Genomic DNA, 25,498 nt, shown 5'->3' with positions numbered 1-25,498 from the left:
ATTTTTTGTTTTTTAAGTGGTTAAGACTGTAGATGTTGGGATAACCGTCTTATGCTATCAAGACATTATATGCTCAGTTTTGATAACTCTTAGCAGATTACCCACCACCTAGTTTTATAGTGTGAGAATTGTCTTAATTCTCCCTCTACATGTACATAGAAACCATGTAGAAAAGCCAGATATTAATGAAGACGTTTAAGTGCCATATTGGGAAGGAATTTCCATAAACTTGTGTTGTGACCAAAAATCAACTTCATTCATGAAAAATCACTTCGGTAAGCTAAATTAGATAATATTTAAGTTTATCAACTTTTAGAATATCGACATAGGAAAGTTTTTAGGTGTTAAAGCAATAAGTACACATTAAATGGACTAACCTTTTTTCATCTTCCTCTTAATTACCTTCAAATTGAAGGATTCCTTTACTGACTTCTAAAATGCTGCCTTTATTTTCTCTAAAATTCCATCATTTTCCTTTTTCTCTCCTCCTTTATTCGATCTAAAAGTAACTTCTTGATTTAATGCAGTTTGCATGGTTTACTAACCTTTTTTCTTAAGCCCTCCTTTTCACTATAGTTTATACTAGATACAAGTCCTTGTGGTCCCAAATCATTGGATTCCATTTTTTATATATCAGAAAACTTGGATTGTGTAATTGAGGACACATGTAGGAGAAGCTTAAGTGTGGTTTGTATAAATGAATCCCTCGCCTAAGATTACTTTAAACTTGGCCACCAAGTCCATGTATTATATGGTTGAAGTTGCTGTGTTTATCCCTCTGAATGGAAAGAAAGTGTTTTTTATGTGGTATTGTTTTCTGGAAGACAAAAGCACCAATAGATTGCCCATCTTTTAGTTGACTATTCATTGTTTTCTTTATTATGTTTTTTACTGATAACAGCACAGGGTCCCTGTAGACTTTTGGAGAACATAGCTGGCTTATCATTTCTTCAGAGTTCCACGTTTGTGCCTAGTAAATGTAATTATTCCCCTTGGGCATGCTTTACCAGTTGCCAGTTTTATCAGTGATAATCTTTATATCTTGTGAAAAATGGAAACCTTATGAATTAACCTTGTTGTAAGTAGTTGACTTTTTAAATATTATTTGAAAGCTTTCCACTTAAAATTTCAAAATTGATGTTTGATATTTTAAGAAGAGACCATTTTAACTAAAGAAGACTGCTTTAAAACTGTTTAAAACATATACCTCTGACAGTAATTACTTTGAGTAGAACTTAAGGAACAAAGTTTGGGGAAAATAAAGGGCAGTTCTTTAAAGATTGGATTATTTCAAATGGAAAAATAGTGGTACTCGTGTGTCTGCAGCTAATAGTGTTTTAAAATGAAGATGTGGTAAGTTAAAATGCGATGGGTATTTTGGTTTGGGTCCCCCCCACCCCCCCCCCACCCCTTGGGGCTGGTAGCCATATTTTTTTCCCAAGCAAAATAAGAAATGTTATTTGAACTTGTTTGGTTTTTGATAATGAATATCAGCTTGTTTGTGGGATAAATGAGCAATTATCTATGGGTTCCACCAATGTAAATGGTTCCAGTTTTATAGCTGGTTGTCATGAATGTTGAATATGTTGCATTAAAATAAATAATTTGGCTTACTCTTTTATTACTGTACTTGTTTAGTGGTAACGTCACATTGGTAACACAATTCTGTGTAGATCTATGGAGACTCGATGATTACTTTGTAATTAATAATTAAGGTGCTATTTTCAGACAGTTGCGCGAAACTTTTTCTCCGAAAATTTGTGAACCCAACCAGAGACCAGCTGACAGGTTTAATTTTTCTTTGCCCAAAAAGCTCCTGGTTTTTTTTTTTTCTTTTTTCCTTTTTCTTTTTTTGTGAACAAGTTTTAAAACTAACTGCTGAGACCATTTTTTTTTTAATTTTAGAGAAAAATAAATAAATAACACAAAGTGATGTTACCCAAGCAAGGCCTTCTAATAAAGGAGTGGTCCCCTCACCCATCCCTCCCTACCTGTGCAAGTCCTGCTCACATCAGTTTCCTTCCATCCAATTAGGCGACCTGGGAGACCCAGCCAGTACCGCCCAGACGGACTTCGGAGTGGTGATGGGGTACCTCCAAGAAGCTTACAGGATGGAACCAGGGAAGGTTTTGGACACTCCACATCACTCAAAGTTCCATTGGCTCGATCCCTGCAGATTAGTGAAGAGCTACTGAGCAGAAACCAATTGTCAACAGCTGCCAGCCTTGGGCCATCTGGATTACAGAATCATGGACAACACTTAATATTATCCAGGGAAGCCTCTTGGGCAAAACCACATTATGAGTTCAACCTCAGCCGTATGAAGTTCAGGGGAAATGGTGCACTCAGCAACATCAGTGACCTTCCTTTTCTTGCAGAAAACTCTGCCTTTCCAAAAATGGCACTTCAAGCAAAACAAGATGGAAAAAAGGATGCGAGCCATGCATCTCCTGTAGATTTAAAGATACCGCAAGTTCGAGGAATGGATCTTTCTTGGGAGTCTCGCACTGGTGATCAGTACAGCTATAGCTCTTTGGTAATGGGTTCACAAACGGAGAGCGCGCTTAGTAAAAAGTTAAGGGCTATTCTTCCAAAACAAAATAGAAAAAGCATGCTAGATGCTGGACCCGATTCTTGGGGCTCAGATGCTGAGCAGTCTACCTCTGGACAGCCATATCCCACATCGGATCAAGAAGGAGACCCTGGCTCCAAGCAGCCTCGGAAGAAAAGAGGGCGTTACAGACAGTACAACAGTGAGATACTGGAGGAAGCAATCTCAGTGGTTATGAGTGGAAAAATGAGTGTTTCCAAAGCTCAGAGTATTTATGGGATTCCCCACAGTACACTGGAGTACAAAGTAAAGGAGAGGCTGGGCACTTTGAAAAACCCTCCAAAGAAAAAGATGAAATTAATGAGGTCGGAGGGGCCAGATGTTTCTGTAAAGATTGAATTAGATCCCCAGGGAGAGGCAGCACAAAGTGCAAATGAATCAAAAAATGAGTAGAAATACTGTAGAGTGCCAATTACTGTACAAACTGGGTGAGCACTACTGCATTGTTCAGCTGTCATTGCTTGCACCTGGCTTCATTTACTGTGACACTTGTTTCTTTGCAGATTTTGCATTGACCTGTGTGTACAGAGGTGAAAGGTGCATTCTGAATGTTGCATATTTTAAAATTTTCATGTGCAGTATGGCTCGGGATATTGTTTGGCCTTTTGCATGTTTCTCTACAAAAGAGAATTGAGTTACCTCACAGAGAACAGATACATGGAAGTGGACTCCTTGCCTGTAGAGCCTGCATGCTTTTCTTTCTTTTTTTTTTCTTAAGTTATATTTGCCTTTATTTAAAAAAAAAAAAAAAGAAAAAAAAAAAAAAAGAAAAAAGCCCCCTTTTAGAAACCACCTCTGTCATACTGGGAGCTTTATCATTACAAATTGGAAAGCCATCTTATAAAATCATTCATGTTTCTCTTCTACAATTCAACTAATTGAAGGATTAAACTAAAGAAAAAATTCTAAGAACAATGAACCTTGGAATTTAAGAAATTTGGTTATTCAATGACACATAATTATTTAGGTCAATTTACGTTTTGTGATTTTCTTCTCACTATTAAATTTACTTAACAAATCAGCAATCTGTTTAGTGCTCACCCGGAGGGAAAGGAGGTGGAAAATGTGCACACACTACCTTCAGAAATGCTTTGGTTAATTACTTTGTAACACTACCTTTGCTGTAATTTTATTTGGGATTTTCTAAGGGTAGAATTTGGTCTCACCAACAAGTGAGGATATAGCCTTATCTCATGGAGGACAAGCTCCGTTCTTACTCAGGAGCAGTCAGGGTACATTACATAAAACAGTAGAGGATGCCTCATTTTAACAGACTTTCTTTGTATTCTTAAAACCTTTTACAGATTTGATCATGTGCTAACTAACGACCGGATGTCGTTGCAGCAACTAGTTTAAAGTATTCAAGATCTGTTTATTGGGAGAAGTAAGGAAAGAAGTGTGTTTAAGTAATTATAATATTGAAAAAGTGGTATCTAGATTTTACAGCCTCAGTAGTCTGCCCAAATACCCACATGAATGAAGGATCCATGTTTGTGGTGAGAAAAAAACACAACCCCGAGGTAACCTAATATGATTTAGGTTGCATTTTACATCTAATGATAATTCAATCAGAAATCAAGCTCAGTAGAATTTCTTTTTTAACCAATCCAGATACTAGAACAAGGGGGGTTGTTTTTTAGTTTTTATTTAATTCGTTGCTTTTGATTTCTTTCTTTCTTTCTTTTTTCTTTATTTTGGCATCCTGCGTAATATCCCTTTCTTAACCTTTTCTGATACCTAGCTGATTTTTGTGGTTGTTTAGCACACAGTTCAGGACTTTTCAGATAAGCACTCCTTAACATCTAAGCGTTTTTTGAGATGGGCTTTTCAAATTACAGTAACTGAATTTGGAATATTTATTTTCTAAAAATTTTTGCAAGAATAACTGACAAAGCCCGTGAAATTTAATTTTGCATTGTAACCAAATTAAAATTACTGTTTGTGCAAAACAAAACCCATACCACATACACCTAATCTAATCTAATTTAATTTGCTGAGAAAAGTGGTCAGGCCCTTCTAAATGCTTAACCAAAAACAAACAAAAAGGCATTGGAGTTTTTGTGTAAAATCAAACTTGGAGCATTAAATTGAGGCTGATGATTTCAGATGGATGCTAACAGTTTGAAGAGAAGTAGGTCCAGACATTCCCAAGGCATAAATTCTTGCCTGGCAACTTTGGAGCAGTTAATTAGGTTAAGGATAGTTTTCCCTCAGCAACGTCTGTGTTCAAAGGTTAGGCACACCATTGCTGTTATTAAAATACATGCACTGCTCATTCTTGACAGTAGCCTGGGCTTGGTTCTCCTTTCGGTTTGGTTATTTTGTGTAGCAGTTTAATCCGTGGATGACTGAGCCTGTTTCCTCTTAGCTTTCTAGTCTTCTCAACAGAAAAAGCAGCTGGGGTTCAGAGCAGTATATGACTCTGCAATATTTTCTAGCCTAGCTAGAAGTTGCAATAAAAATATTTTATGAAATACTTGGTTTTCATCTGCAGTTGAAGGAAGTTGTAGAAAGTTTGCTGAAAGCAAAGGGCTAAGCTTGTGAAGGAATGCCTCCTTTGTTCCACACTCAGTAATTTGTCACACACAATTAATTGCAGCCATGGTACCTTTTTGCATGATGTTTGGGGTATTCGGTAGCCCAAATTGCTGCAAAAAAGTCCTTTGAGCAATTAATTTGTGCTTGCTTTTATCCCCTCTCAGAAAGGCATCATTAAAGGCCCATTTAAAAATCTGGCCCTAAAAGTTCAACTTTTGTAGTTTTACTGTTCAGAGAGGTTTAATCCTGTGTGGTAGTCTATACAGTGATGTATGAGTTGAGTTATGTAAATTTTGTCATTGTAGTGTACATGGAGTGATCATTTTACTAACATAAATATTTTCTATGTGTGTTTCAGTGGATGACAATCGAGCAGCAGAAGAATGGTGTGCCTACCCTTTAATGCTGCAGTTTAAATAAGAGAACTTGTATTGTGTCATTTCAGATTGTAGGCTGAGAGTTGTAAATAGTGAAAATTTGAGTACTTCTATTATTTGTTTTGGTTAGAAAGTGAATTTAAAAACAAACCAAACTCTAAACTTTCTCAGATTAAAAGTCCTGAGACCTGAAGATTGTAATATTCATGTCTGTGAAGCTTTTAAACATTACACTTGAGATCAGTCATGACTTGATATTCAGGTAAATTTTCTTTTCCAAGAAGCTTTTGAATAAGCATATTTCCTCCAAAGGTCGGTCGGTCTCTCTCTCTCTCTCTCTCTCTCTCTCTCTCTCTCTCTTTTTTTTTTTTTTCTTTTTTGAGTGTAGATTATTTTAAAGCACTAATTGCATTACATTGGTAACTGCAATATAAAATAGCCATTATTGTTTTGTGAAGCATGGTTGAAATTAGATAGTGGTCCCTTTTAAATTTCATGAGCCTCTCAGAAAAAAAAAATCTTTAAAAAAAATACAGAAAGCTGCTGAATATTTCAAAAGATATATATTTTACCTTATTGTAGGTTTTGTAAAGTTAGTTTGTAATATTCAGGTGCACTTTTAATGTTAAATTTTGTGTTCAGAGTTCCATTATACCATGTATTTCTCGGAGGTGGCTCATCACATGGCTGGCTGTCAGTCTTGGTGCCGCAGCGATCTTTTAATATATGATTTCTCTCTTAATTTGCCACTGTTCTGTATTGGCACTTTCAGTGTAGATATTCTAGTTTGGGGACGTCCTCATAAGTGTGTAATAGAGATTGGTCTATTCGCATGCTTAATTTCTGCTAATCAGAGTTTTGCATGGCCCAAACAACAGTTGACCATTTTTATGGTATGGGAAGGTATAGTTCACAGCTGTCTTTGTCACAAAAGCCTTTTCTCCTCTCATTTTCCAGTAGGCAGATGATGGCATTACTCCAACTATATATTATTCAAATTAATGTTAGGAGATAATGTGTTGAAAATCAGTTCTTGCGTTTTTATGAGAGAACATTGGTATCATTGAATGGATAAGCTATGGCACTATAAAATCAAAAATACTAAATAATCCTGTGGAAGGATATCTAGTTAGTATTTTTACCATTAGCTTTCTCATTTCTCAGACAGTAGAGTCATGAAGCTTGACAATAATGTAGTGTACTATATTACTTTGTTCAGTAGGCTTTCCAGTGACTCTGAACTCTGTTCGTGATGAGCTATACACTTTTTTCTGTTCCCCAAATACCATGAAGGACAAGGTCTCTCTTTCAAGAAACATAATTTATATTTGTGTATAATACTTTTTAATATTAAGTTTGTTGTTACTCTGAAGTTTAGGTGTTGCTTGAGAAACCTTTGCTGCAGCAGATCACAAATATGAGTAAGGCTTTGTGTGATAATAGGGTCCTTATGTGAAGTTAATTACTGTTCAGTTCTGGTGAGCAAGCTCAACAAGTGTGAAGTGTGTATTAGCTTTATTTGGTACACTTTTACTTTACAATATTGAAGTGCTTTTAGAACTCTGGTTATCTTATAAAAACCATTACCTCAACCAATTGGCATTTTCATTCCCCAACATTTTACCTGAGCTATAATATGAGCTATATGGGATCAGATAGTGAAACAGTAAGGCACAATGAGAAGTTCAGTTCCCGATTTTCTGGAGAGAACTCTAAATTAGACTAAAAATGACTACCTGCAAAGGCCCATATCATAACTACCTTCTGTCGTTAGGCAGTACTTAGCAACCTTTGAGCTGCTAGTGAGTTATGTGTTCTCCCCCTGCCCAAGTAAGCACATGGTGCAAGGCCTGGTTCTAAGCCTTTGTGATTCTCTTAACATTTCATTGACCCATAATAGTGAAGCTTGTATTCAGTTAGTTATTTTTATAAAACATATTGAGTCAGCCCAATGTCAGAACCTGAAATTATTTTGAGTAGTTACAGCAGTTTTGAGACAGTTTGGTGCCGTTTTCTTTAACAGCTATTGTCCCTGTAGATTTAATTTTGAAACCACATATTTTTGCTTTTGTAATTACTCTTTCTTTAAATGCTAGAAGTTGTTTCTCTGCGAGCCACCCTTTTCTGAATATTCAGGTTGCTGTCATTGGTGATAGAATATGGCAATAGACTGAATTGCTCCACTTAATCTTTTATAGAAGACACTGAAAGTTATAGGTTAAATTTTGACCTTTGTGAGGGTATCAAAAATTGTTTTCCTTGTTACCTTTCCATTGTAATTAGGTCTTCATTCATACTACAGTCAGGCCAGTGTTATTAAAAATGTTAATGGCTTTAGCCAGACCGCCCATTTAGGATACTATTAAGGCATATAGGAGATTTTTTAAAAAGTCGGTTGATTTCAAACTCTACTGAAAAGGAAAAAGTATAATTCTGGTACAAGGAATGCAGACCTCCAAAGTCTTCTTCGCATTTTGGATTCATTCTATCCTTGAGACTTGTAGGATTTGTGAACATGGTGACTGAGGGGAAAATAGAGGAAATTCCTTGCATTTCCTCTGTCTGTTGTTCCCAGATAAACTCACAGTTGCCTTTTGAAGAAGCAGACATTAGCCCTGTAGCTGTGTGCCCTAAGTGTTGTGGAGGAGATCAGGGGAGGGGGTGAGAAGTAGAATGGGAAAGTATATAGACTTGTGAAGAGGCTAAAGATTCTGTACTGAGATACTAACAATGAGTCACAGGATAGATAATGTGGTGAAGTTGGGCCACCTTCATTTGATAGTCAGAAAAATCCTTTAGATCATTTGAAAATGAGAATCAAGGCTAATTAATGTTGATTTGACAATAAAACATGAGTTAATTCTGCAACTATTTGGGGGGTAATTTTAAGGTTTCCAGTTCATTTAGAGCTGTATTGGTAAATGCTGAAAAACAAGCACTTTTAGTTAATCTTCAATTTATTGGATGTAGCAAATATTATAATCATAATATTTAATCTTTATAGTTTGAATATGGAAATGAACTCTTTACCCCATCTTGAACTGTCTTTGAACAGACTCAAGGTGATCTTTTCAACACTGGAAATGACCCTACACACATACCAAAAAAATCTAAAGCAGTAAGACGTATTTGAAGATCCATACCTCTTAGACTTTTTAGATTTGTCTTGGGAAAGAATTTATGAACCTATAACCAGTATTAGTGCAGTCTTGGGTTCCTTGTTCTGCATAATTGCACCCTTTCTCAGGTATGTCCTGAAAACATAAATTTTAAAATAATCTCTTTAGAGATTAGATTCTCAGTGGATAGTGTGTAAGGGGACTGGGGGAGGGGGGTGGGGGGTTGGACACAGGACACTGACACAGTAGAGCAGGGATTTTTAACATTCAATAGCCAAATAGAATTTCAATCTAGAATATTTTTACCCCCTCAGAATAAGTGAAACAACATCTATTATTTGGTAAATACCCAGTGCTACACTCCTAAAAGTCTTTTTCTTTCATCCAGGTAACTTTTTTTTCCTGCTTGGTGGAAGGGTATATAGTAATCTTTACTGTCACTAGGAAAGCACTTGTCCGAAATGTTTTAAAGTACTAGAAAAGGGATAATTCAGCACTTTTTCTGTTACAACACTAAAGTCTTAATTTATCTTCAGAGTCTTAGGTACTGTAAGTTTTTATTAGCGTGATTATTTAAAAATATAAAGCATAACTACATAATACGGGGTCAGATCACATTTATATAAATAATTCTTGTCTTATTAAAAAAAAAAGACGACATTCTGTACCTTTACAAGCAATTCCAAATGATTGCCTCACTTTTCCCATTTCATTAAGCATTTCAGGCTTAAGAATTTGGAATTTGAGAGGAGATGAGGGGAAAATTCCCCAACATGAAAAATTGTGTCAGACCGTTTTAGAAAAATCACTAGGAAAATGGGTAGGGATTCTCTCTCCCTTTAAGTCTTCAGGGAATGAGCAGTATTTAGAATCTTTGGCTGAAATTCAAGCCTTTTTACTGTGTAAATTTTTAATATTAATTCACTGACATGCTTTTTACATCAGAGGACTGAAAATGGATCTTAATGTTTTTAAGTTGTGGAAGGGTATATTTCTAAAATGAGGGGGGGATAATTAACTAGGTTAGTATACCAGCATTAGTAAGTTTAAGGAATTTTAGTATGTAATAGCAAAGTGTTTGATTAAAAGTCTAATCCTATATTGCTAGTCAAAATTAGTTACATTCTGATCTAGGAAAGATAATAGTCATTGGATATTGATATGCTGTGCTGTCAGAAAACCAGACTAAGATAGAAACCTTTATCTGACTCCCACATGTTGCTTGTTCTGATGGGATGTATACTTTACAGCAGCTTATTGCTGCTTTGAGAAGAAATGTATAAACTATACATTTGGAGTGTTTGCATATAATTCTTTATAACCTCCACTTTAAACTGTCAGACATTGGTATTTTATCAGTCCACACTGTTAAATAAAACTAATGTTCTTAGGAATCCAACTTGTACACACTGTTTAAAAACCCTCAGGGACAGTTTACACACTATTCTCACTCAATTCAGGTACTTTGATGCTATTCTTAAACCTAACAGTGACTTGTATTTTTCTGTTTTGCTTTTATTTCGACGTGCTGGTAGCACATCCTTGATGAATGTCAACTTAAAAAACTCAGTTCAGGTATCCAGGTATAACTCAGCCAAACAGATTTTAAAGCTGCATATAACTCTCCAGCACACGGTGCCTCACACTCTTATAGTGGCATTCTATATATTCAGTTATTACTACTGAGCAGATAATATGGGGGTTCCTGTTAACAGTGTATTTAAAACAATGTGCATAAATGTATAACCAGCACATGTCTCACGCATGCGCGCGTGCACACACACACACACACACACACATGCACACACATAAACACAGTTAAACTGTATATTTTTAAATGCCACTAGAAGCCAGCACAATTAAATGACATTCCTTGCTGCTTCTGTAAACTATAACAGACGCAGTTCCTCCTCGATGTGGCTCTTGCTTCTTCACCACACTACTACTAAATTCAAGCACTGGTCCTTGGGTGTCTGACCTCTACATTCTAGTTTATGCAATGTCTTTAGAGAATTCTGTGCACTGGCCACTGTGATGGAACCGTTGGGCCAGGAGTGCTCTGAGTTTATTAGTAGTGATTCTGCCAAAGTTGGTGTGGTAACATGAGTATGTAATGTCAAAAAATTAGCAGAGGTCTAGGTCTGCATATCTGCAGACAATTTTGTCAGTATATTTTGTAGCCTTGAAGTCCTCAGTGACAAGTTTCTAATGATGTGAAGTTCTAATTCCAGTGTTTTAGCCCTTTGCATCTTTAATGTTAAGACTTGTCTACTAGAGGTCTTTATTCTTTAAGACTCCTTTTGTTTTCTACAGTACTGTCTGTGGTTAACAAAATAGGTTATTCCTCTGCTTTAATATTTGATATCTTACATCTAAAAGGAACTCTCCATATATAAAACCCATAGCCTTTGAAGATACGGAAAATGGCATCTTTCAGATTTCTAGAAGTTCAAGTGTCATGCAACAAAACAGGAACCCCCTTTACTCTTATGGACCTCATTTCAATATACTGTTTACAGTTTGACGGAATTGTATAATTTAATATTTCTCTTGTACTGTAGTTTATATTTATTTACAGATTTTTTTTTTTGTACTGTGTGATTTGAACTTTTTGTTCCTTGCTATGATCAATGTTTATGTAGTAGAGCACTTATGATCACAAATTAAGTTTTTTGGTTTGATTGCACTACATTAAATTTTTTAATGCAGTTCTGATTTTTGACTGGACTAAAATAAGCTGTGTCTTAATGTATGTGATGAGTACTTAAAACTTTAATCCATGTGGTCCCCTTTTTTTTGCATTGTATGTCAAAAGCGCTAGTTCTTTCGTGCATGTGTAAGATTTAATGGTTCCATTGTATTATTTGACCATGACATTTTGGAGAAACATTCCCAGCTGTAATGTTGTGTATGGTAGTTCTCACTGGATGCTAGACTTTTCAGAACCACTATTCTTCTAATAAATTTTGTTGTGAAAAGCTGTTTTAAAAGCTTGGTTTCTACTTCTTAAGAGTTTATTGCTTTTAAAAAAAAAGTCCACAGAAGGGGTAAGATTTCGGTGTGTACTGTAAATGTACATGGTAATTGAAGTTGGTAATTTTTTATGGTAAATTCTTCCTAGATTATCTCTTAGATAGCTAGAAGTTGCTGCTTCAAAACTATGCTTCAGTAGTTGGGTGCTGCACTGTCTTTAACTCTGTGTCTTTACTAATTTGATGCTCCCCTACCTCAGTTTTCTTCATTTGGATTATTCACTTTAAAAAGTTTTTTCAACAAAACAAGATACTGTATATCTTGATGTTTTCATGAGACCTGCTTGCTGGACTTGGTTTTTCATAATTTTCTTAGAGTAAAACTTTATGCCGGAATTGCTTGCTAAAAATAATGATTTACTAGGTTCTGTTTGCTCTTTTCTTGAGGCACAAGTGTGAAAGTAACATCATCAATCAGTTGAGGTTATTACGTTCTGATTTTTGGGAGGATGCTGGTATTTCTTTTTATCAGAGCCAATAAAGAATAGCATATATGTTGCTCAACGTTTATATTGTGGTTTTTAGAAACTAGGTGTATAAAGCAGTTCTGTATTATAAAGTGATTCCTGTTGTGAAGTGGTGAGGGGAACAACTGAATTACAGTGATAAAGATTAGAAATGGTTGAGAAAGCTTTTTCAAGCTTGTGATTGATCCATGTGTAATTCAACATGTAGGTTGAATTGATTTCTGATAATTTCTAATGGCGTTTTATATTGAAAATGATACTATTGTTGGTAGTTGCTTTAGATTATCTTTTAGTATTTAAAAGAAATGGTTATTAAAGTATTATTTATGAGAAAGTGCACGTGTGTGAGTGCGATTGGGGGACGGGTAGAGAGAGAGGGAGACCAAAGGATTTGAAGTGGGCTGTGCTGACAGCAGAAAGCCCGAGGCGGGCCTCAAACTCACAAACCATGAGATCATGCATGACCTGAGCTGAAGTCAGATACTCAACCGAGGGAGCCACCCAGGCATCCCTTAATGTTTGTTTATTTTGAGAAGGAAAGCACACGTTAAGGGGAGGGGCAGAGAGAAAGGGAGAGAGAATCTGAAGCAGGCTTCATGCTGTCAGCACAGAGTCTGACTTGGGGCTCCATCCCACAAACCATGAGATCATGACCTGAACCGAAATCAAGAGTCAGGCGATAAACCTACTGAGCCACCCAAGCGCCCCTTAGTATAGTATTTCTGTCTTCTTTCTTTGGCTAATTCTGCCTTTTGGTCCGATGTTTATAAATTTGGCAATTTTGTTGGTTCTGTAGGCTTACTCATTGGGTTCATTTGTTCTCCTTAGTTATGACACATGTTTATAGAACGTTTTTCTGGAAACCTAACTATCACTTCTTTGTAAATTTTAAAGTTACAACTACTTGTTTCTTGCCACTATCCATTCCAAACAGGTGGCCAGATCAATATAGTTAGGATTATAATCTAGCATCTCATGAGTAAATTTATTTTAGTGATTCTGTCTTCGAATTGATATTTGGCTCTCCAATTATATTTTTAGAAAGGACTTATTACTTCTAACCCAGAATTTTCTTTTCTGGTTCTGTTGATACTTTGTTAAGACACAGAGTCACTGAATTAATTTCAAGGTGTAGGAATCTGGGAGATTGCATAAGGGAAATGAAGTGGAAAAAATGGAAAATGGTACAGCTTTGTGCCATTTCCTGACTTGTGTAGGTGTTATTTTTTCCATTAGAACTGTCCTTTTCTGTCACCAGAGATTTGTAGTGAAATGTAAAAACATGTAACTAAGTCATATGGTGCTAGACTTCGTCGCTGAAATGACTGAAAAATCTTTTTTTTAATAGAAAACATTTATTAAGTAACACGATAGATAACTTCTTGTATTCTGAGTGTACCCTTTATCATTATTTGTTTCTAGTGGCAAGTATTTAGCACAGAATTTTATTCCTATTCAACTTAAAAGTGATTGGACTTTTGCTGTTTGGGGAGGAAATGGTAATGTATCAAACTGCATTTCAACTGGAGTAAAAAGACTATTTCAGAGTTTGGTGGAAAAGAAATGTTCTCAAAAGAAAACATTGTTTTGAAAGGTTGATCAGTGTTTATAGTTAATAGTTTAAGCCATGATTTGGTTAGAGCTCAACTTAGAAAGTAACCTGGGGAATAAGTGAAAATATATAAAAATTCATAAGTATTAAATCTTGAGTCTGGAGCTTTTTGTAGGCATGTGAAAATACTTTACTATGGTTTGTTGACTAGTATTGTGAGATGTTAATTGTGCTCTTGCCAACCTTATTTGGTCAGCAGTATGAAGTGATCAGGGATTATTTGGTACGTTAAATTCCTGTTAACTTGGTATTCTAGAAGGATCAGCCATTTTTCATGCATAAAGTCTGAGTGGTAGCCTGAATGCTGTTTTGGCCTCATTTCAACTCTTAAGTCTATTAAAAAATGCAATCTTCTTTTAGATGTGAGATAAATACACTGATTTTATCTGTTCTAACATTGGGAAATACAATAGCAACCCTTATTGAAGACTAAGGTAAAAACCTTAGGTCTCCCCTTTGCATTGTAGCATTTTCCAAAGGAAAAGCAAATAGATCTGGATCTCATTTTAGATGCTTTTTATTTAAGACAAGTCTATTTTTTCAAGTTTTTATTATGAACTGTATGAGTGTGGTGATACTTTTGTAAATACTACAAGGTATGTTAATTTTACGGTATTTATAATTATAATCTATTTCTGTTGTGTACAGTCTAGTTCTGTCTCAAATATTGGAGCACAGAGAGTCTTGGGGTTCATTGGATATAATCAGTCTCAATTAGAATCAGTCTTTTAAGAATGCAGATGCCTGGGTTCTACACCAGATTCACTGAATCCGTTTGTAAGAGCGAGGCCTGAACATGTTCTGTATTTTCAAAGTGTTAGTGAAGGTTTTTGGTTTGGGTTTTTTCTTTTTGTATTTTTATTTTATCTATTTTATTTTATTTTATTTTATTTTATTTTATTTTATTTTATTTTATTTTATTTTATTTTATTTTATTTTATTTTATTTTATTTTAATTTAATTTTAATTTTATTTATTTTTTTATTTAAAGTTTATTTACTTATTTTGAGAGAGAGAGAGTGCAAGAGCAAGTTGGGGGGAAGGAGAGAGAGAATCCCAAGCAGGCTCAGCACTGTCAGTGCAGAGCCTGATGCAGGGCTCAAACTCACAAACTGTGAGATCATGACCTGAGCCGAGATCGGACACCCAATCGACTGAGCCACCCAGGCACCCTTCTTTTTGTATTTTTAAATTTTATTTATTCAGTAGATCTTTTTCTGACCATGGCAGAGACACATAGCAAAATTTGCCATCTTAAGCATTTTAAGTATACAGTTTAGTGTTAAGTATATTCATACTGTTGTGACCATATGAAGTTTTGATTGACCCACGGATTAAATACTATGATTCATCCCATTCTAGTCTTTCATTTTTTTTTTTTCATTTTTTCTTTTAATGAAAAACATGGAATGTGGGGAGTTCAAGGGATCTGTCCTCCTCACATAATGAGTTGCCTCTAATAACTCATGACTCCAAACCATTACACTGATGTGTGTGCCACTTTGGCACTCTTTACTCAACCTCAGAATGCGAACGAGAGCTTTTATCTGCTGATCTTTTTCTTTTAGATTCACTTTTAATTAAATCTCAAGTATTAATTCAGTTTCACTCTTGAGACTCACATTGCTTTTTTAGAAAGAGAACTAAATCTATATTATGAAATTACCAGTTAAAAGATTACATTAGAAACTTATAAATTCATTGTTAAATAGAAGCATTGTTGATTTGGTGCCAGAGGAGGTGAATCTTGAAGAGTAGGTAAGGCCTAAAGAGGACAGGAGAGAATCTCCCAAGAGACAGAATTTGACGGGCCTGGTTTAAAGTGCCATCACTTCTGCATTTTTCATATGTGATCTTGAATAAGTTACTGAGACTTTCTGAGCTTCAGTTTTCTTATCTGTAAAAGGAAGCTTGTACTACCCACCTGCCTCAGAGATTTGCTGTGAGACTCACATGAGATTCTGTATGTTAAATACTTGGTACTTTGCCGGGCTCTTTGCAGATACAAAAAAGAAAGAAAGTGAGAGCGTCTGGCAGGAGGTAACGTAGTGAGGGGCAAGGAAAGTGAGAAAGTCCTATTGAAATTTGTAGAGGAAGCCATTTGTATTGATTAGAACTTTGAAAGAGGCAGATAAGTCTGTAGTAGAGAGGGACACTGGGCAGCCAGTCTTATTTTAGCTCTAGTCAAATACATAAAATCTTGGAACTGTGATTAAAACCTGGAATGCTGATTTTCTGCATTTCTTAGTGCTGTTCCAGGGGAATATTGTCCAACTATTAGTCATTCTTTGTTTCTTTTCAAAGACTAGAATAAAAGTTGTTAGAAAGTAGAAGATGCTTAAGATTAAAAATTACAAAGCTGTGTAGAATATATCTGCATTTCCATCACTGAGTTTTTTGTAGAGTCAAGCTTGAAATTTTACATGCTTCGAATAACAAAATGTAAGAGCTAAGTGTGGGAGTGTGAGGATGGGTGTGTGTGTATGTGTTTAATCATCAAACTTTTCGCTTTCCAGTGAAAGAATTTGGGGAATCTTCTGTCAAAGATTTAGTGATTTTTAGTTACACTCTTCTCAAACTGGAGTTCTGAGCATTTCAGACATAAATCAGATCATAGGTAGTACAGTTTAGACATGTTCATTCCAGCAAACATTAAATCGACTAGAAACATTTTTGCCAGGAAAACTTGGCAATGTAGCTCTAACTAGGTAAAGATGGATTAAGAAAATAACCAGGATAGCAGATTCTTGTGAGGTGCTGGGAATTGGTGAGTCTGTGTAGACCAGTTTTTCAAACTGAATCAACAGATTGTGATTGTTAGTTTTAAGATCAGTTTAGTGGGTCCTAACCAACATTTAAGAAAGAAACACAAAGAAAAGGAGAGCGCATAGCATATAATAAAGGGTAAATACTGTTTCATTGAAATGTATGCCATACATATGAAAACTGGGATAAGTGGACTGTGTCATTTTGTAAAGTATATCTGTTTCTGGTTTGCAGTCAAAACTCCAGTGGCTTTGAAGGCCATTATGTAAACCATACCCTTTCATCCTGGTTATTCTGGTACCTTGGAGAGCATACTAGCAACCTCCTGTGTTAGGAGGCTTACAGTTAGGAGCCTACACCTTTTACTGTCTGACCTTCAAATTCCCTTCTTCCTTTCCCTGCCTTGTTGATTTGAACTCATTTTCTTCTTTTTTCCTATGCTGATTTCAGTTCCCTTGAAAAATGTCTTGGGAAAATTATTTTTATTACATAGGAATTTATTTCGTTATTCATTGCTTACTTATGCCTGAAATTATCTGAGTTCCGTGTTTTAGGCAGAGAATCTACTGAATTAAAAGGACCTAGGTCCTGCCCCCAGAGAATGTTCACAAACCAGTGGAGGAGACAGCCATGTCAACCATTATGTTACCATGCGACATAAGTGCTATTTAATAAAAAAAATAAAAACCATGAGAGCAGAGTAAGAAATGCCTAACATGGCCCCCAGGAGAAAGTGTCAGGAAGCATGGAATAGGAGCAGTGGGAAGTTGACAGAATTTTATGTAAAAAAAAAAAAAAAAAAAAAAAGTGATCAGGTTGGATTTGGACTTTAAGAAGATGGCAGTTCTGGATAATGGGAAGCAAACTAAAATGAGAAACTAGTGGCAGGGAGCATAGAATTATACTATTCTTCAAGGAAAGATGAGTCGGGGTAGTTGAACTGGATAGTGTATTGGAAGCAAGAGAAATGACGTGACCTGAGGGTAAGGAGTGAGGTGTGTGTGTGTGTAGTTAGTTACATTTTGTCTTCAATATTCCTGAGTGAAACCTTGGATATACAGATGATTCTGCTTAGTTCATCCCACTCCAGCACATCTCCATCAGTATACTCGAGTTTCCAGAGAGGTGAAGTGTTTGAGAATGATGAAGGAGTGAATTCCAAGAGCACTCCAGAATGGTAGCTCTAAAAATGCTTGTTTATCTCTGTATGTTAAATTTTAAAATTACAAACCTCCTCTAACATTCATGAGGTGAACAAGTGATAAATGGCATTAAATTTTGTATAAGGTACCCTAGGAATCCTTTTTTAAGGTTTTACATTTTACAAAGTGATCTAGAGTCTTTAGATGATTACTACCTAGGAATGCTATCCTTGTGTCAATTTTAAGTGATTTACTATATGACAGCAAAAGTAGAACTTTTCCACTTTTAAGCCTTATCCCATAGATTTGTATGGTTTCAAGAATAGAGATTTAAGAACCTCAAAAGAACATGAGAAAAGTTAGGATATAGAAGATTTCCTAGCAATCATGAAAAGCTTGGGATACTATCAAATATCTACTGCGTATTGAGCAAATACAATCTGCTAGTCTCCCTCTTCCTTTCACCCCCAAAGAAACTAAGAATATTTGTCAAAAACATACCACTTTATTTCTGGAGAGGAAAGAACATTGTGTTGCTGGGATCTGTTAAATGTCCTCTTGTTTGTTTTCATTTGTGTCAGCTCCCCACGCCTCCTTTAGACCCCCACTGTGTGTACACACTGCCTTGAAGGTGGTGGTGTGGGTTTTGGGTTTACGGTTATTGTTATTATTGCTATTATTACAAAAGAAATATATTCCTGTTGTAACGGGAACCTTGTCTGGATGCCAGGGGAGCCATGTACAGTCTTTGGCCTTACTGGGCCTTGACAGATGTTTTTTTCCCCTCAACTCCCTTTAAAAGAGCCCCATGATACCGTGCATTTTCTCTCAGGTGGGGAATGAGCACCTTTTTCTGTTTAAGCAGTGCTATTTTTCTAGTCCATCATTGTCCTGCTCATTTAAATTGGGAATGAAAAGGCAATTTCACCAAAGAACAACATAGATTTTAATCCTTTACCTGACTAAAAAAACAAAAAGAGAAATAGGCCAGTCTACTAGCTTGTCATGAGCTCTCATGTAATCCTGACCTTTTAAAATGTCAGTTATGCTTTTACGATCCAGATCTCTCTTCAGTCTGGCTTTACTAACTCAGGCTGGTGACACACTTTTTTTCATTTCGAAGCAGCCCAAGGCAGAGGTCTATCCTTTTCATCTATTATTATATTATTTGTTAAAGTCTATTTCAAAGTGTTTTCTAAGAATTCTTAGTTATAGTACTCATTATATTAATAATTTAGGTTTGTGCTCTCACCAAACCAGTATTTAGTTATATCACTTAGGGATATTTCTTCCCTCACTTCCAGGAACTGTTATTTTTTAATCTATGCCGTCCAGTCCAGAATCCCATGTCTTTCACTGCTTATGAACCCTCCCTCCTTTTCTTTAAAATTAACACCCAAATGTATTTGGTCTTAACATGCATAGTCTTACCTGAGGTGATAGAAACAAAAATCAATTTGTTGGGAACAAAAACTTTATCAGACGTAAATAGTTTGACAGAAGTGTCTGTGAACTCACTGCATTCCTAGAGAGGAGATGAAGACATTGGACTGTATGTGGTGCTTAATGACCCTTTGCTCTGACTTCTATTCACCAAGTAACTTTCTGATTACATTTTGGCTTCCTGGGTACATTTTCCCCTAGTAAAATGGGTGAAGATATGTTAAATAGGGATTTTCTTGATAATTATATTTTTATTGTAATTTAAGAAATTTGACAATCTGGTTAAATTGAAAAGAAATAGAAGATACAAGCCCTAAAAGGCTTATCTAATATTTAGATCTACTCTGAATAATAGCCCTTTATGAGAGATACTAAGCCCAGAGATACAGAAAAGCTAGCAAACTATGGCTTTATGCTCAGTAAGCACCCCTGAAGCACCTCTCCTTCCCCCATTTAGAGCATTCATAATTTTTTGAACCTTTGTTCTGCTCTGATTCTAGTAAACTTGGTTAGGAACATAATAACCTTAGCTGTTACAGAGGGATTGCATGTCTTTTGTTTCAGATCAGTAGTTCTTAACTGTTTTCCACTCACACCTGAACAAGATGCCACGCTGCCATCAGCGGTAGCTCTGGTTTTGAAAGCGCGCGCGCGCGCACACACACACACACACGCACACGCACACGCACACGCACACATCCCTAAACCCCTACTCCTCCATGGTTCTGATCTCTGAGGAGTGATCATTCTCCTTAACCTCAATTTTGAGAATTGCTTTTTCTATCTATCTAAATCCATCTAAATTCTATTTCAGAGAATTTGGATGTCAGCTACATGGAAATCAGGTATTAAACTGCCTGATTTTAAGAGGTCACTTCCTCTTCTGTCATCTTCTGAACTTTATTTCTCAGCGTTTCTTTGTCACTTTGGTCTACTCTGCCCTTTTATGGTTTCTCCTAGTCCAGTTCTGTGGAAGGAAAACTTGGTTGTTCAGTAGTTTAGATGTTCAACTGTACTGTACATGGCTTTTAGAAAATCTGTATACCCCATGCTGCCCCTTCTCTACTCCACACTCACATATACACATAAAATTTGTCATAGTCCTTGGAATATTCTTGTATCCAAGTATGGAAGATACACGTATTGAGCAAATACAATCTGCTAGCCAGGGATTGATGCATTCCCAGTGCAGAGCAAGGACTTGGCAGTAGACTTATCCAGGCCCTTAAATATACTTATGTTTTCTGTGCTCAAAGGACCAGAGATAAGTAATTAGAGAACATAATTTTAGATTATTGTCTAGCAAAAAAAATACAGTTCTTAGCCTTGAAGGGAACTCAGGGTGCATTTTTATGTGTTCTTGTATTTAAGTAGAAGAATCAAGCCAAATAAAAGTATATCTCTTTAACTATTTGGTCTACTCTGTCAAGTGTTGTCTCTAATTTTCTTCCCCCTCTCTTTTCCCGGGATTACCTTTTTCTGCTAAGATCAGCTCTCACCCAGACATCATTCAGGGTCTTTATTGCTCTTTTTAGTCAAGAAGAATGTATTTTGGTCATCATTGATAATTGCATTTGCTATCGAGTTTTACTGGTAGTTAGCAGATACTGGAGAGACTACCTGAATCCATCAATCTCAAATTCTTCTAAAATTTCTTCTTAAAATTGTCAGTTCAGCTGTCTGCCACATCTCCTCTATTTGTTCTTTTACTCTAAAATAACATAAGCATTGACGACCCACCATTTACATTAACCACAGGAATGCTTTTCTTTGAGAATTTAAGTATTGTAGTATTGACCAAGTAGGCGAGTTCAACTGTGTCTAACCTCTGATCTAGAAAAACATCATTGAGTAAATCATTACAGATAGGGTTGTGAAACAACACATCACTCTTAAACTGTGCCTTCCAAAGTTTTTATGAATATTATCTTATTCTTTTACCACACCCTTAAGAATTAGGCATTGAGCAGAGGATAGAAAGACAAAGTGGTCAAGGTCATGCAGGCTATTTCTCTCCCAGGAGAGAAACTCAGAACTAATCCAGGGAGTTGGAAGTCAAGTTTCTCTCTTCTACAGCCCTTCCTTCCTTTTACTAGTCCCTGGGATCTTACTACTCTTTAGTGGAGGTGAGGTATTTCTGATTGATAAATAATTTGCCTAACTGTTACAGAGTTCTGTTATTGAGCAGAAAAGACATGAAATCAAACAAGTGATTTTGAAATCCGTGATGAATTATTGTTTTTCTAAAGATCTTACACAGTCAGATGTGAAGGACATACCGTGATACCAACCATAATCACTGAACTAAAACATAGTGCTTTCCCTTCAGTCGAGTTGAGTGAAAGTGCTGCAAGATAGAAGCTTGCCCCTCTCAGGTTTACCTCCTTACTGCCTGAGAGTATTCTGAATCAAGGCAAATGCATAAAAAATGGAATGACTGGAAGCAAAGGTAAAGACTAGCTGTTTAAAACTCAAGCAAAACTAGCCAGTTTTTAAAAACACCTGTTTTTTGTTTGTTTTGTTTTGTTAGAAAACATGAAAAATTGTGATAGAATTAAAAACTTCAGGAAGTTGAGGTTAATTTAAAGTTTTTTAAATCCTCTGAAATTAAAATTCATCTAAACTTAGATCTTATTGAGAAAATTTCTAGAGAAAAACAAGGTAAGAACCTTGATAATTTAGGGGCGCAGTCAAAAGTGGTTTTATTACTATAGTTATAAAGTTAGTTATTATAACAGGGCCATTTAATGACACTTGGGCAAAGGTTAGTATTAATGTGAAGGTTGTCAGATCCAAGTGAAGCTGCTGGTCCACTTGCCTTCCAGACATCTCAGATTCAGAATCCTTTAACACCTCACCTCAAGTGTGTACAAAACAGAACTCATCAGACACATACATACCCCAACAGTCACCAGCCCCCAGCTTCATTGCCTGTGTTCCTATCTCACTAAATGATGCTGCCTGAGACTAAAACCCAGGAAGCATCCTTGATGCTCTTTCTCTCTCCTTTTTTGCTAAGAGAAAACAGAAGAGTGTAAAATGTGATCCCTGCCTAGTTGCTTACATCTCAAGTAGCCCAAGTAGCTTACATCTGCTTGGAAAGCTAAGACAAAGACAAGTCAGTAAAGGATACAAATTATAAATACACATGATTTCTTATGATTGCCAATGTATTTACAAACCACTGTGGCTTGGAGTTCAGGAAAAGATACAGTCACTCCAAGTGGAAATGGTTTTGAAATGGCCCAGGATGTAACTGATAAAGAGCACCCTATTGCTTGCTCTGATGACCTGTGGTTCATCAGTACGTTCTCGCTCATCCTGTCTTTTTACCAGGAAACACATACACAAATGACCCTTTGTTGATATCTCTTTCTTTTAAGCAAAGCTGCCATTTGCGATTTTAATCTTTTCATCTCCTGAGCTTCCCACCAGTAATCGCTGTGAGCGCCTCTTAAAGTTGCTATATAGCTTGTGCCCGCCTCTCCGATGCTGTTCTTCAGCACCCTGGTGCTCTGTTGCTGTTCCGGGTTAGAGTTCAGTAGGTACTGATAGCGTTTCTGCAGTATGCCTTAGGTTTGAAGGCGCCTTCCCCTTGCCATGGTGCTGTGAAATAGATACCTGCCTACCTACCTACCTACCTACCTACCTACCTACCTACTTGTAGTTATTTGTTCTGTCTTTGGGAACTAAACAAGCCATTTTGCCACAGCCATCGTTTCAGGGCTGGTTTCATGGCCCTTTGGAAGACTTGTTTACGTTAGTTGAGGTTAACTAAAATATTGAAGTACTACTATTGAAACATGGGATAGCAGCAGATCCAAGTCTCACAACCATAAAAGAGGTTAGATCTCACCTGTGGATGAATTATTACTCAGTTTTTTATTCTGTGTGGGCATTGCTTTAGAAAAAATTGCTTTCTCAGTTTTCTTCAGAGTGCTCTGTCCTCTTATTGGGTATCTCTTGATTTCATTAATCTCTAAGCATATTGGTTTTGTTTTGTTTTTTAATCTTTTTGTTTGTTTACTTATTCTGAGAGAGAGGGAGAGAGGTAGGGAGGGGCAGAGAGAGAGAATCCCAAGCAGGCTCCACACTGTCAGCGCAGAGTCCGACGCTGGGCTCGAATTCACGAAAAGTGATACCATGACCTGAGCCAAAATCCAGAGTTGACCACTTAACCTGACCCACCCAGGCACCCCTCTAAGCATATTGTTCACCCCAAATACTAAAGCCTACTTCCAGAGCACAGCCCTAGGTATGGAGCAGTGTCCAGAAGATTTTCACACTTTGATGATGATTGTGCTTCTCAAGGTGGGGAGAACAATTTATCTCCAGTTTTTCTCTGCAGTAAGATGCCATGATATTTCTTAATCTTTTTTCATAAACCTTGACCAACCCCCTTTACCTTTTTATGTATTGCTAAAGTGCACTTAGAGAATATATTTTTATGCGTTGAAAAGGCAGTGATATCCCACTTATTTGTAGGCACTTAGTAACATCAGGAACACCTCCAAAAACCAAAAACTGAGAAATAAAGTCCTCTGAGCAGTTGAAGTTGTTAGAAAATCCATGTACTTTACTCAAACTATTCCTGAAAACATCATTTCAGAGCCTGTTTATTTTTACTTAAAGGACCAGTCTAGCACTTGAGATGCCTGCCTCAGCTGTCAGGCAGAAACACTCTTGAAGGTAAAAGTAGGGCTTGGAGCCACAGCTACTATCTGGAAGCCAATAAAAAGAAACATTTTAGTAACATACAGACTGCCAGCGTGACTTTTTCATATTAAGGCAGTCAGATTTACTTAATTGAGTAGCCCCTAAAGCTATCAATGTATTTTAGTTCAGTATAATAAAAGTAATGGCTAAACTTTAGTAATAGTGCACATGATAACCCCCCTGAGTCATTAAGAAAGAAGAAATTGTGTTCAGAGGAGGATATAATTTTTAAAAGACTTCTATCAAAAATGTTTTTAAAATTTTAAATGTTTGGTACTTGAAGTGTAAACTTTATGCAGAAAATTCACCTTAGGTTGTAAAAAAGCATTAATGCACATCTCTGAGTTATTTGTTACTGAGGTATGTTTAATGTGATTAGCTGACAGTAAAGGTAACTGATGACTTCGTAGTTTTTTCCTTTGCACTAATCCTAAGTGGAAGAGGGGGCACGTGCTCTATTAAGACCAAAAATGGTTACGTGTTTTGGCCAAGGTTACACAACTAGTAAGTGGCAGAATACTCACCACTGTTTCCCAGTGCTCTATCCTGTGACAACATATTATGCTGTTGGTACTGTCTGATAGACATAGCGGCAGGGTATGTCCCAGAAGGGTCCTTCTGGCACTAATTTCTCTGTGAGCTACAAAGCGTGCAGCTGCATGAAGAGTGTATTAAGCTCCTGTGTACGTATCATTGTGTCTGAGAGTTGAAAATGACTTAACCGTCAGTCCCCCAAGGGTGTCACTGGTGTCTCCCCTTTTCTAAATTTAGGAAGGAGATATTTGCCATTCGCATACAGCAGGAGGAGCTTCTTCCTGTTGACCTTTCAGATGTTGCCTTTTTGAAACTTTTACTGAAGGACAATATATAGGCAGGAAAATGCACATATTATAAGCATACTGCCCAGTGAGGCTGTTTTCCAGTCGCCTTCTGTCTTGTCTTTTCTTTGTTAGATTTTGGCTCTATTGCCAGCACATAGTTTAAAGTTCACCATCACCGGGGCACCTGGGTGACTCAGTCGGTTAAGTGTCCGACTTTAGCTCAGGTCATGATCTCACGGTTGGTAGGTTTGAACCCTGTATCAGGCTCTGTGCTGACAGCTCGGAGCCTGTAACCTGCTTCAGATTCTGTGTCTCCCTCTCTCTGCCCCTTCCCCACTCGAGCATGCACGTGCTCCCTTGCGCTCTCTCTCTCAAACATTAAAAAAAATTTTAAGTTCGCCATCCCCATGCACCTGTTATAATATTTCTGAATCTTTTTTTTTCCTTTCTATTATTTTCTTTTATTTTTTTAGTTTACATCCAACTTAGCATTTAGTGCAACAATGATTTCAGGAGTAGATTCCTTAATGCCCCCTTACTCATTTAGCCCACCCCCCCAACCCCTCCAGTAAGCCTGTTTGTTCTCCATATTTATGAACCTCTTATGTTTTGTCCCCCTGCCTGTTTTTATATGATTTTTGTTTCACTTCCCTTATGTTTATCTGTTTTGTCTCTTAAAGTCCTCTTATGAGTGAAGTCATATGATATTTGTCTTTCTCTAATTTCGCTTAGCATAAAACCCTCTAGTTCCATGCACGTAGTTGCAAATGGCATGATTTCATTCTTTTTGATTGCCAAGTAATACTCCATTGTATGTATGTGTGTGTGTATGTATGTGTGTGTGTGTGTGTATG

At 36.6% G+C, this 25,498-nt stretch overlaps 1 protein-coding gene across 10 annotated transcripts in view; it reads left to right on the top strand.

The window, feature by feature from the left end:
* LCOR (ligand dependent nuclear receptor corepressor) overlaps positions 1–25,498 on the top strand; it is a 157,732-nt gene that overhangs the window by 104,067 nt on the left and 28,167 nt on the right. Inside the window, exon 6 of one of the 10 annotated variants that reach the window (XM_060643066.3) lies at positions 2,035–11,635. The exons of 8 other annotated variants lie outside the window; for them this stretch is intronic. In XM_060643066.3, the coding sequence (XP_060499049.1) occupies positions 2,035–3,004 (970 nt within the window). In that variant the 3' untranslated portion in view covers positions 3,005–11,635. Of the gene's footprint in view, positions 1–2,034; positions 11,636–25,498 lie in introns of those variants that run through there. One more of the 10 variants, XM_060643065.3, reaches the window with a different exon arrangement.

This window comes from Panthera onca, chromosome D2 (genome assembly GCF_046562875.1).
Source record: "Panthera onca isolate mPanOnc1 chromosome D2, mPanOnc1 haplotype 2, whole genome shotgun sequence".
Classification (NCBI taxonomy): domain Eukaryota; kingdom Metazoa; phylum Chordata; class Mammalia; order Carnivora; family Felidae; genus Panthera; species Panthera onca.
The sequence above is the reverse complement of the archived record's forward strand: the minus strand, read 5'-3'. Positions and strand labels throughout refer to the sequence as shown.